The following is a 12,596-nucleotide window of genomic DNA, read 5'->3' as shown; positions in this document are numbered from 1 at the left end:
AAAGGAAGTATCATGAACTTTGGCTTTTCAGTCTGTTTTTCAGGAGGGCAAGGAAGCTGGGTTTGCATGGAGGAATCCTCACACAGCAACCACCAGTGCATGTATGCGTCCACTTCTCCCCACGCTCCAGAGCACCATTCAAGATCAAGTCATAAGAAATAGAGAAGAGAAATAAATTCCCATTAAAAAAGTAATGAAACCATCTATTATTAGTATGCTGGTTTTGGCTGAAATACAGTTAATTTTCTTCATAGTAGCTAGTATGGGGCTATGTTTTGGATTTGTGCTGAAAACAGTGTTGATAATGCAGGGATGTTATTGCTAAGCAGTGCTTACACAGAGTCAAGGCCTTTTCTGCTTCTCACGCTGCGCTGTCAACGAGTAGGCTGGGGGCATGCAAGAAGTTGGGAGGGGACACAGTTGGGACAGCTGACCCCAACTGATCAAATTCCATACCATATGACATCAAGCTTAGCAACAGAAGCTGGAGGAAGGGGGGACATTCAGAGTGATGGTGTTTGTCTTCCCAGGTAACTGTTATGCATGATGGAGTCCTGCTTTGCTGGAGATGGCTGAATACCTGCCTGCCAATGGGAAGTAGTGAATGAATTCCTTGTTTTGCTTTGCTTGCGTGCATGGCTTTTGCTTTACTTATCAAACTGTCTTTATCTCAACCCACGAGTTTTCTCACTTTTACTCTTCTGATTCGCTTCCCTCATCCCACTGGGAGGAAGAGTGAGTAAGCAGCTGTGTGGTGCTTAGTTGATGGCTGGGGTTAAACTCTGACAATTAGCTAATGAAGAAAAATATTAGATTATTAGGACATGCTTTAAAACATGCATTTATTTATTCCAGCCAAGTCAGGATATTAGGAAATCTCTAAACCTGTCATTGATGTATTCTCCATTGCTGTGAATCTGATTTTTCCAGTGTGAAGTTGCAGACAAAATGAGAAACCTCCTCATTGCGGAAGTATTTCACTCGGGATGCGTACTCATCTAACTGCAGATGTTTAATGACATCAGGAAACCAGACAGATAAATCATAGTATCTGTAAAAAACCAGAAAATACTCAGTTGCAGATCTCAATGGTTTGGAAACCTGTGCAAGGTGAAGATGAGTAGCTCCCTCATCCACTTACATGATGGAGCTGTTGTGCCTGGTATCATGGTCTCCATGTATCATGTATAAAGAGCAGATCCAAAGTGGAATTCACTTCTGCATGAAACCAATGGGTCCAGGCCTTGAGAGCACTTCCAGCTCTGATGTCCCTGCGCACACCCCCAGGGCTCCCCTACCATGCCCACAGCCTAGGACCCCATGTCAGCTCCCCCAGAGCTGTCATCCACTGCCCTAGTGATGCCAGAACAGGGCTGGTCTCTACCTCCCTACAGCCCTGACCGGCCATGGGCTCCACTGAACTGGACCAATCTGCAGGCCCACATCCTGGCCCAGCCTCAGCCTGTCACCATCCACAGGGAGGTGCCTAATGCCTGGGTGCCCCCATCTGCCCTGCTCCTGACTGGGATGGTGGGACAGGCAAGGCCCTGCCCTGCCAGACACTAGGGAGTCCCTGCAGTGCCCAGACACAACAAACAGAGTTTTCCGTAGACTGCAGACCATGAGAGGTACAAAGAAGAAACTTTTTCTAGAGTCTGCTTTAAACTTAAATTAATTTTAAAAATGCAAAAAAAAAAATAAATACGCACAGCACAACTGCCTTTAGATACAAACAGGTGAACTACAGCATCATGTGTCTGCAATGACAATGGTGGGCTTGGGAACAATTGGTGATAACACCCAGTGCATCTTCTAAATCCTGTACAAATGAAGTCTGTCCTCCCTGGTTAAAACATGTACTACTTTTTAAGTTAGTGCAGGTAGAGTACCAAGCTCAAATTTTAAAAATGTTGAGGCAGGCACAGTTCTTCTGTGTTTGCTGATTGACTATATAAAAGGTGTTGAAATGTGCTGACCAAAGAAGATGCCAGTTTTCTGAAGCAGGTATTCCTGATGAGTCAGGCTCGCAACCAAGAATAGACTAACCAATAAATGTTATGTTTTGTGGAAAGATACTGAATAAAACCTTTCCAAACAAAAAAGGCAATAGTAGTGACAGAGATTTGCATGCAGACGATTCTTCTGCCTGTCAAAGTCTATCAAAAATGGTTTAGGATCTCAACCATTCTTACCCAAAAGACAGGGTGAACCATACAGCTGTAAGTTTGATTGTATTATCTTTCACTGGGTAGTTGAAGCATCTCATAAATGTCAACCAAATCTGTAAATCATTAGGAAATACATTTATTTTAAATCACATTTTGAACAATTTTGTTAAATGATAGAAGCTTTTTGATTTTGATTTGCTTGCTTCTTCAGGGCATCAGAGATAGCAGATCAGCTCTTTAATACTGAGATCATAGCTGTACTTCTGATACAAGTATGTTAATCTACAGCTATAGCCAGCTTGTGCATGTTCTGTGTCTTTCCAGCTTCTTTTCATAGAATCATAGAATGGTTTGGGTTGGAAGGGACTTCTAAAGGTCATCTAGTCCAACCCCTCTGGCCATGGGCAGGGACATCTTCAACTAGATCAGGTTGCTCAGAGCCCCATCCAAAACAACCTTGAACACTTCCAGGGTTGGGGCATCCACAACTTCTCTGGTCAACCTGCTCCAGTGTCTCACCATCCTCATTGTAAAAATTTCATACTAATGTCCAATCTAAACCTACCCTCTTTCAGTTTAAAAACATTACCCCTTGTGTCACTACAGGCCTTGGCAAAAAGTCTCTCTCCATCTTTCCTATAAGCCCCCTTTAAGTACTGAAAGGCTGTGATAAGGTCTTCTCTTCTCTAGGCTGAACAACCCAAACTCTCTCAGCCCGTCCTCATAGGAGAGGTGTTCCAGGCCTCTGATCATTTTTGTGGCCCTCTTCTGGACCCATTCTAACAGGTCTATGTCTGTCTTGTACTGAGGACCCCAGAGCTGCATGCAGTACTCCACATGGGGTCTCACGAGAGTGGAGTAGAGGGGCAGGATCATCTCCCTCAACCTGCTGACTACACTTCTTTTTATGCAGCCCAGGATATGGTTGGCTTTCTGGACTACAAGTGCACATTGCCGGCTCATGTCCAATTTTTCATCCATCAGTGTGGACTGTGTCATTAATTCACCCCTGCTCTGATCACCTCAAACTTTCCTAATCTCTAGGCAGCTTAATTTCACTATCTCAAATAAACCAGACATTGTCAGAAATGTTTCCTTCTCATTTCCAAGTATTACATTGCTTTAAGTTTAAACAAACTATAGTCCATAATTCAACAGGGACACACTCATAGTCTGATCTGTCATAACCTATCGCAGCTAGAAATTGGTACTTTAACTATATGAGGAAAAGCTGGGACTACCCCCAGGTCAGAGATGCTACAGCAGAGCTGACTGAGAATAGTGCTTCCCCCCCTATATCTCAAGATGATCTCCTCCTTTTGAAGAGAAGAGGCAGTTTGTCCTAGGAGTTTTTAGCAAACTGTGCAACAGGGAAGACACTCTGACCCAGGGGCTAGTCCAGTGAGATAACAAGGATGTTAAACAACCAAGCTGCAACTCCTTTAAAGCTGCTTTAGTAACAAGGTCAAATCATAACATTTCAATATTCAACTACTCTATTTTTGGACAAAAAACTTTAAAAGTAGACACTTCCTGGATATTTTTTTTTTTTTAGGGAAAATGCTATTTTCCCCAGCAAAGCAATTTTGATTGGAAATATGTGACAAACCTTAGTTTACAACACTTCATCATAGCTCTGGAGATCTTTAAGATGCCAGATTTCTAACAGTTGTGAAAAGCTATTTTTGACATTTTTAGTGCTTTTTTAAAATAATTAGACTTTTCTTAATTTTCATTATAAGGTTTAAAGACACTGCATAATTTTGGTTTTGTAAAAGAGGTTATGGAGCACAGTCCCAGTGAGCTTGTATTAAACTCTCTGAAATAGCCCTAAAGTAGTTTTCTGGTAAAACATTCAACATGACTAAAAATGCATGCAGATATGATGCCTTATAAAGGTTTTATTGACATTCATTTACACAATTTATTCATGACTTTACCATTTGTAATGTGGCCACCTCAAGTTCCTGCTGATAATTTTTCATCTCATCATGTGTCACCTCTTTCCATAGGTATATATTAATATGCATTCCCACTACATATAGACTTCAGCAAGGCTTTTGACACAATCTCCCACAGCATCCTCATAGGTAAGCTTAGGAAGTGTGGATTAGATGAATGGACAGTGAGGTGGATTGAAAACTGGCTGAAAAACAGAACTCAGAGGGTTGTTATTAGGGGCACAGAATCTAGATGGAGGTCTGTAACAAGTGGAGTCCCCCAGGGTTCAGTACTGGGTCCAGTCCTCTTCAATATATTCATCAATGACCTGGATGAAGGGATGGAATGTACCCTCAGCAAGTTTGCTGACGATACAAAACTGGGAGGGTTCGTTGACACACCGGAAGGCTGTGCCGCCATACAGCGAGACCTGGATAGGCTGGAGAGTTGGGCAGAGAGGAACCTGATGTACTTCAATAAAGGCAAGTGTAGGGTGCTGCACCTGGGGAAGAATAACCCCATGCACCAGTACAGGTTGGGGGCTGACCTGCTGGAGAGCACCTCTGAGGAGAAAGACCTGGGAGTCCTGGTGGACAATAGGATGATCATGAGCCAACAATGTGCCCTTGTGGCCAAGAAGGCCAATGGCATCCTGGGGTGCATCAGGAAGAGTGTGACCAGCAGGTTGAGAGAGGTTATCCTCCCCCTCTACTCCACCCTGGCGAGGCCCCATCTGGAGTACTGTGTCTGATTCTGGGCTCCCCAGTTCAAGAAGGACAGGGAACTGCTGGAGAGGGTACAGCAGAGGACCACAAAGATGATTAGGGGCCTAGAACATCACTCATATGAGAAAAGGCTGAGGGACTTGGGTCTTTTTAGTCTGGAGAAGACTGAGGGGGGATCTGATCAACACCTATAAATACTTAAAGGGAGGGTGTCAAGAGGATGGGGCCAGTCTTTTTTCAGTGATGCCCAGTGACAGGACAAGAGGAAATGAGCACAAACTTGAACGTAAGAAGTTCCACCTAAACATGAGGAGGAACTTCTTTACTTTGAGGGTGGCAGAGCAATGGAATAGGCTGCCCAGGGAGGTGGTGGATTCTCCTTCTCTGGAGACATTCAAAAGCCACTTGGATATGTTCCTGTGCAACCTGCTCTAGGTGGACCTGCTTTGGCAGGGGGGTTGGACTGGATGATCTCCAGAGGTCCCTTCGAACCCCATATCATTCTGTGATTCTGTGATTCATTAATCTTTAAGAGGATTTCTTAATTGAGTTATATGTGTATTAAAGCACAGAGAAAACCTCTGGAAGAGGAAAGAAAATCCCACACGTGGTCTAAGAAGGAGCAGAGTGCCAGCACTCCCATGGCATAGCGCAGGCTGGAAAGGTAGACTGGATTTCAAAGCAAGAAAATGCCTTCTGCTGTTTGGTCCTACTGTATTCAGGAAGACAAATTTGTTGTGTATATTCTTTACAAATAAGAAAGATGCCATAAAAAAAGACCCACATGTGAACTGCCAATTTCTCTTCCAAACAGAAACAACCTATTAATACTTTGAATATGGTCTTATCATTAGACCTGCAAGTCAATAACAAGATGCAGTTGAGCTTCCAAGATATTTTGAGAAAATTAAATGTCTGAAAAAATACTATTTCACAGAAATGAAAATGAATTTTTAAAAATTACTATTCTAGCTGATAAAAATGAAAAATCATTTCAAAAGCTTTAAAGACACAACAGAGAACTAATTTGTACTTCTACTATGTGCTTGCATTAAGTATGAAGTAAACGTAATAAAAAACCACAGATGGAATCTATTAAGTATCTTGGTACAACAGAGAAAATGACCACACCATGGGTTCATACACTGAAGAATATGCTGGCCAAAGGCTGATATCTTAACATCTGCTGAATATATAACAAATTCAGCAGGAATTCAGTTCTTATATTTAGAGTGCAAATGACTGGCTTTTCATGCAGAATATTAATATTTAGCACTTAAGCACTACAGACCTTCCCAGTCAGCAAGCTGGCTAATGAGCTAAGCAATTAACTTTAAAAGAAATACTCACTGTGAAGGCTTTTTCAGGCTGACTATGAGCTCGCATGTTTCTGTCTGTCGTGGTTTCGGCCGAATTTACCAAAACCGGACTGACAGATGGCCCTTCCCCCCCCCTTCTTCCCCCCCAAAAAAGAGGAGAGAGGAGGAGAAAGAGATAAGGAGATTCAGAAGTTTAGAATGAACTAAACTACTTTAATGAAGAATTAATATTAAAATAAAAATAAAGAAGAAAATAATGAAATAGATACAATATATACAAAACCATATCAAGCTCCCAGGATGACAGTCACATCACCGGCAGGCACTGGGGAAGTCCCAGACTGGACTCGGCGATGAATGGGAACTGGATTCCGGCTCTGGAGTCAGGAACACACGGATCGGGATCAAAGGCAGATGAACAGACAGAGTCCTCTCTGGACGTCGGCCATCGCAGGAAGGGGGCTGACCCTTTGATCCCTCAGCCTTTATACTGAGCATGGGGCAGATGGGATGGAATACCCCAGTTGGTCAGGTTTGGCTCACCTGTCCTGTCCGCTCCTCCCCACCGATGTGACCCCTCTACGTTTTTTTCCGTTTCTGACCCTCTAAGGGGGCAAATAACGAAATTGGCTGACCTTGGTTGTTATGGCAATAAGTATAAGCAAGGGCCTCCCTGCATACCATTCCTTGGCATGGAGCACAAACATTGGTCTTATCATTCTGAGAACGAGCAGTTTTCTCCACAATATGCCATTAATTTCAGAGAGTTAGAGGAGGCCTAGCTAGGATGTAAAATTACAGAACAGAAAATTGGTTCGGTTTTACTTCAAACCGGGACACTGTCATGAATTTGCTTGAGTATCATCCAAGCTTCATCATGCTTTCCAACCTAAACATTTGATCAAAGCATTTAAACAAAACATATATTCAGATTAAGATATTCATTATAGTCACTGAACTATCTTAATGCCTGTTATACAGATGTTATGATGTAAACACAGAAATAATTTTGACTGGAATCTAAAAACCATTTTGAAAGTTATACCTCCAGCAAGAACCGTGGACTTTCTGGCATGGTGAGAGCTACCACAGAAGAGATGCAGGGCAGTGCACAGACAATCACAAATTGAAAAATGGTAGGCAGAGCCCATGCTGAAACTCCATCCTATGAAAGAAGAAATTCACAAAATGTAGAAAAATAAGGAGTATTGTATGTGGGAGTCTGCAGCTTTTTGGAGATGCAAAACATTACCTGTATCTAAATGAAGCCTGATTGATCTCTTTTATTTCCATAAATATCAATGATTTCACAAATAATCTTACACTATGAATTTCAACCTCTTGCATGTGACTAGTCATGCTGGAAAATAGCCTTATAATGCAGGATGGGAGACTTCCTTACACAGAGATAAAAAAGCCTCTTTCAAGCCTTTTGGCAAAACCTGTGTCCTGGGTCTGGCGGGGATAGGGTTAATTCTCCCCAGGACCTAGCAGGGACACAGGTATTCCATTCCATGTGAGCCATGCCCAGGGGCTAACAGGAGCTAGCCGGGGAAGGGGAGGGGCAGGAAGTCGGGGGGGGGGGGGGAAGAGGAAGTCATCCCCCGGGGGAGCGGAGCAGTCGGGGGGCGTCCTGGGTGCGATCGGCAAGTGGTGGTATCGTACTCGTGGCTGTATATTCCTCTGTCAGTGTTATTATTGTTGTTGTTTCTTGCTCTCCTTGCTGTTCTGTTAAATTGCCTTTGTCTCAACCCACGAGTTTTTTGCCTTTTTCCTCCGATTCTCCCCTGCCGCGCTGACGGGGGGAGGGCCCGATCTGAGGGAGCGGCTGCCACGTGGTCCTTTGTTGCCGTCTGAGGCTAAACCACGACAACCTGCATGAAGGTTGTTACATGAACCAAACAGGGATGTCATCATCATACATAACACTATATATATAAAGAAAGAGTTTTATATGAATACTGGAAGAAGGGAGAATTAAAAATCAACACTGAGATGATATATAGAATTTTACGACCTCTGAGAGTGCTGCATCTGTGTAAAGGCTTTAAAAAAAAATCCATCAAACAAAGCTTTAACCAATATTCTGACAAAATCAAAACCTGATTGGTTTCTTTAAGTCTTCCTCTTAGAAGCTATCTAAAGTAGTAATTAGTATTGGGTATTGAATTTTCATAGCAAATTATTACCAATCAATAAGAAAGGAAGAAATAGTAAAAATATGAGAAAAGCATTCAAACAACAGTACAGTCAAGTCTACAGACAGCTAGAAATGGAAACACTAAAACCAGAGTAAATTACTCAAAATCTCTATGCTTTTGGACCTTCTTCAAATAAGCAGGCATCTTGTAATTCAGCACTAAAGCACAGGGATATGGTTTACATCTGAAAGGAGCCGTGTTGGACCTTGTCCTTACCAACAAGGAGGGGCTGGTGGGGAATGTCAAGCTCAAGGGTAGCCTTGGCTGCAGCGATCATGAAATGGTAGAATTCAAGATTCTTAGGGCAGTGAGGAGGGTGTGCAGCAAGCTTGCTACCCTTGACTTCAGGAGAGAAGACTTCGGTCTCCTGAGAGATCTGATTGGCAGGGTAGCGTGGGAAAAAGAACTGGAGGGGAGAGGGGCCCAAGAAAGCTGGTTGGCATTCAAGGATAGCCTCCTCCAAGCTCAGGAGAGGTGCATCCCAAAAAAGAAGTCAGGCAAAATAGCCAGAAGGCCTGCGTGGATGAACAAGGAACTGCTGGACAAGCTCAGGACCAAAAAGGAGGTCTATAGAGGGTGGAAGCAGGGACGGGTAGACTGGGCAGAATATAGAGAAACTGTCCGAGTGGCCAAGAACCAGATCACGCAAGCGAAAGCCCAGGCAGAACTAAATCTAGCCAGGGACATCAAAGACAATAAGAAAAACTTCTACAGATATGTCAGGGATAAAGGCAAGACTAGGGAAGTTGTGGGCCCTCTCCGGAAGGAAACGGGAAACCTGGCCTCCCAGGATATGGATAAGGCTGAGCTACTGAATGACTTTTTTGCCTCAGTCTTCACCGGCAAGGGCTCTAACCACACTACCAAAGTCACGGAAGGCAAAAACAAGGGCTCTGAGAATGAAGAACTGCCCACAGTAGGAGAAGAGCAGGTTCTAGACCTATTAAGTAACCTGAAGGTGCATAAGTCCATGGGACCTGATGAAATCCACCCACGGGTCCTGAGGGAGCTGGCGGATGAAGTTGCTAAGCCACTTTCCATCATATTTGAGAAATTGTGGCAATCTGGCAAAGTTCCCACTGACTGGAAAAAGGGGAACATAACCCCGATATTCAAAAAAGGAAAAAAAGAAGACCCAGGGAACTATAGGCCAGTCAGTCTCACCTCTGTGCCTGGCAAGATCATGGAGCAGATTCTCCTGGAATCTCTGCTAAAGCACATGGAAAATAAGGAGGTGATTGGAGACAGCCAACATGACTTCACCAAGGGCAAATCGTGCCTGACAAATTTGGTGGCCTTTTACGATACTGCCACAGGCTTGGTGGACAAGGGCAGAGCAACAGACGTCATCTACCTGGACTTATGCAAAGCATTTGACACTGTCCTGCACAACATCCTGGTCTCAAAATTGGAAACTCATGGATTCGATGGATGGACCACTCGGTGGATATGGAACTGGATGGATGGCCGCACTCAAAGGGTTGTGGTCAACGGCTCAATGTCCAAGTGGCAGTCAGTGATGAGTGGTGTTCCTCAGGGATCGGTACTGGGACCAGTACTATTTAACATCTTTGTTGGAGACATGGACAGTGGGATAGAGTGCACCCTCAGCAAGTTTGCGGACAACACCAAGCACGGTGGCGCGGTCGACACGCTGGAGGGAAGGGATGCCATCCAGAGGGACCTGGACAGGCTTGAGAGGTGGGCTCATGCAATTCGCATGAAGTTCAACCAGGCCAAGTGCAGGGTCCTGCACCTGGGACATGGCAATCCCAAGCACAAATACAGGTTGGGCGGAGAATGGCTGGAGAGCAGCCCCGAGGAGAAGGACTTGGGAGTGCTCGTGGATGAGAAGCTCAACATGAGCCGGCAGTGTGCACTGGCAGCCCAGAAAGCCAACCACATCCTGGGCTGCATCAAAAGAAGTGTGGCCAGCAGGTCGAGGGAGGTGATTCCACCCCTCTACTCTGTGCTTGTGAGACCCCACCTGGAATACTGTGTTCAGCTCTGGAGTCCTCAGCACAGGAAGGACATGGACCTGTTGGAACGGGTCCAGCGGAGGGCCATGAAGATGATCAGAGGGCTGGAGCACTTCTCCTATGAAGACAGGCTGAGAGAGCTGGGGTTGTTCAGCCTGGAGAAGAGAAGGCTCCAGGGAGACCTTATAGCAGCCTTCCAATATCTGAAGGGAGCCTACAGGAGAGCCGGAGAGGGACTCTTTGTCAGGAAGTGTAGTGACAGGACAAGGGGTAATGGTTTTAAATTGGAAGAGGGGAGATTTAGATTAGATATTAGGAAGAAATTCTTTACTGTGAGGGTGGTGAGGCACTGGAACAGGTTGCCCAGGCAAGTTGTGAATGCCCCATCCCTGGAAGTGTTCAAGACCAGGCTGGATGGGGCTTTGAGCAACCTGGTGTAATGGGAGGTGTCCCTGCCCATGGCAGGGGGGTTGGAACTCAATGATCTTTAAGGTCCCTTCCAACTCTAACCATTCTATGATTCTATGATTCTATCCCTTGCCTGATTTAATTTAAGTGGGCCTTAGCCTTCCTCATTGCATCCCTGCATACTCTGACAATGTTCCTATACTTCTCCCAAGTGACCAATCCCTTTTCCCACATTCCGTAAACTTCCGGAGCCCAGGTAATTTTCTCCTCTATCCTTCTAGTTGCAGGCAGCAATATTGGAAGAAACAGACGGACTGAGTTTATTGATACTTAGCTCCGTGTTTGGTGTCACCACCAGAATGTTGGGTTTTTTGATAATAGAATGGTTTACACACCACCAGGCCTGCTGGAGTCACATGAGATTCATCTTTCTCAAAAGGGGAAGAGGGTCTTTGCTCATGAGCTAGCAGGGCTCATTGACAGAGCTTTAAACTATAAGGGGGAGGGGGATAACATCAGGCTTACCTGTTACAAGCCATGGGATGATACAACATAGTTAGAGGGATGGTGTGCTAGCGAGGAACCTCAGCCTCTTGCTCTGTGATGTGCTGGGTACATTGCAGCACACTTGAAGTCTTACAGAGATGAGCCAAGGGCTCCTGAGCTAATAGGAGCCAACATCAAACAAGGGAGAAATACCTCAAAGGAACTAAGGAGTGTTCCTTTAAAAAAGGTGACAAGGCTGACAGCCCAGCTGAAGTGCCTCTACACCAATGCATTGTGGATAACTTTGGAATGCATTGAGGATAACTTCTTAAGCCAAGTAATTGAAAGCTCTATCAGAGGGGATGCGATACTGGACCTGATGATCACCAACTCAAGTGAGCTAATTGGTGACATCAAGACTGGAGGCAGCCTGGGCTGCAGTGATCATGCACTGGTGGAGTTCACAGGCCTGAGGGATATGGATCAGGGGGAGATTAAAGTCAGGACCCTGAATTCTAGGAAAGCAAACTTCCAGCTCTTCAAGGAGTTAGTCAATAGGACCCCCTGGGAAACTGTCCTCGGGGACAAGGGAGCAGAACAAAGCTGGCAGATCTTTAAGGATGCTTTCCACAGAGGGCAAGAGCTCTCGATCCCCAGGTGTAAGAAATCAGGAAAGGAGGGCAAGAGACCAGCATGGCTGAGTCAAGACCTGCTAGTCAAACTAAAGGGCAAGAAAGAGATGCACAGGCAGTGGAAGCAGGGACAGGAATCCTGGAAAGAGTATAGGGACACTGCCCAGTTGTGTAGGGATAGGGTCAGGAAGGCCAAGGTGCAGCTGCAGCTGAACTTGGCAAGGGACGGAAAGAATAATAAGAGCTTCTACAGATATGTTAGCCAGAAAAGGAAGGTCAAAGAAAGTGTACTTCCCCTACTCCCCCGACGAACACAACTGGCAAACTGGTAACAACAGACAAGGAGAAGGCTGAGGTACTCAACAACTTTTTTGCCTCAGTATTCACTTGGAACCTCTCTGGATGTAATCTGCCTGGGCTTCTGCAAGGCCTTTGACACGGTCCCCTCACAACATCCTTCTCTCTAAATTGGAGAGACATGGATTTGATAGGTGGACTGTTCAGTGGATGAGGAATTGCCTGGATGGTTGCATCCAGAGGGTAGTGGTCAATGGCTGAATGTCCAGATGGAGATGTGGAATCCCTCAGGGGTCCATATTGGGACCAGTACTATTTAATATCTTCATCAATGACATAGACAGTGGGATTGAGTGCACTCTCAGCAAGTTTGCAGATGACACCAAGCTGAGTGGTGCGGTTGACACACTTGAGGGATGGTATGCCATTCAGAGGGGCCT

The 12,596-nt window shown here is 44.9% G+C and overlaps 1 protein-coding gene across 1 annotated transcript in view; it reads right to left on the bottom strand.

Annotated features, from left to right (window-relative positions):
• The window catches only part of LOC141476794 (synaptic vesicle glycoprotein 2C-like), a 32,329-nt gene extending 31,144 nt beyond the window's left edge, over positions 1-1,185 (bottom strand). Inside the window, 3 exon segments of the mRNA XM_074165596.1 lie at positions 886-923; positions 925-1,051; positions 1,142-1,185. Of these exon segments, the coding sequence (XP_074021697.1) occupies positions 886-923; positions 925-1,051; positions 1,142-1,185 (209 nt within the window).
• Between the last annotated feature and the right edge of the window lie 11,411 nt (positions 1,186-12,596).

This window comes from Numenius arquata, chromosome W (assembly GCF_964106895.1).
Source record: "Numenius arquata chromosome W, bNumArq3.hap1.1, whole genome shotgun sequence".
In the NCBI taxonomy this organism is placed as follows: Eukaryota; Metazoa; Chordata; class Aves; order Charadriiformes; family Scolopacidae; genus Numenius; species Numenius arquata.
Note: the sequence above shows the minus strand (reverse complement) of the source record. Positions and strands in the feature narration are given on the sequence as shown.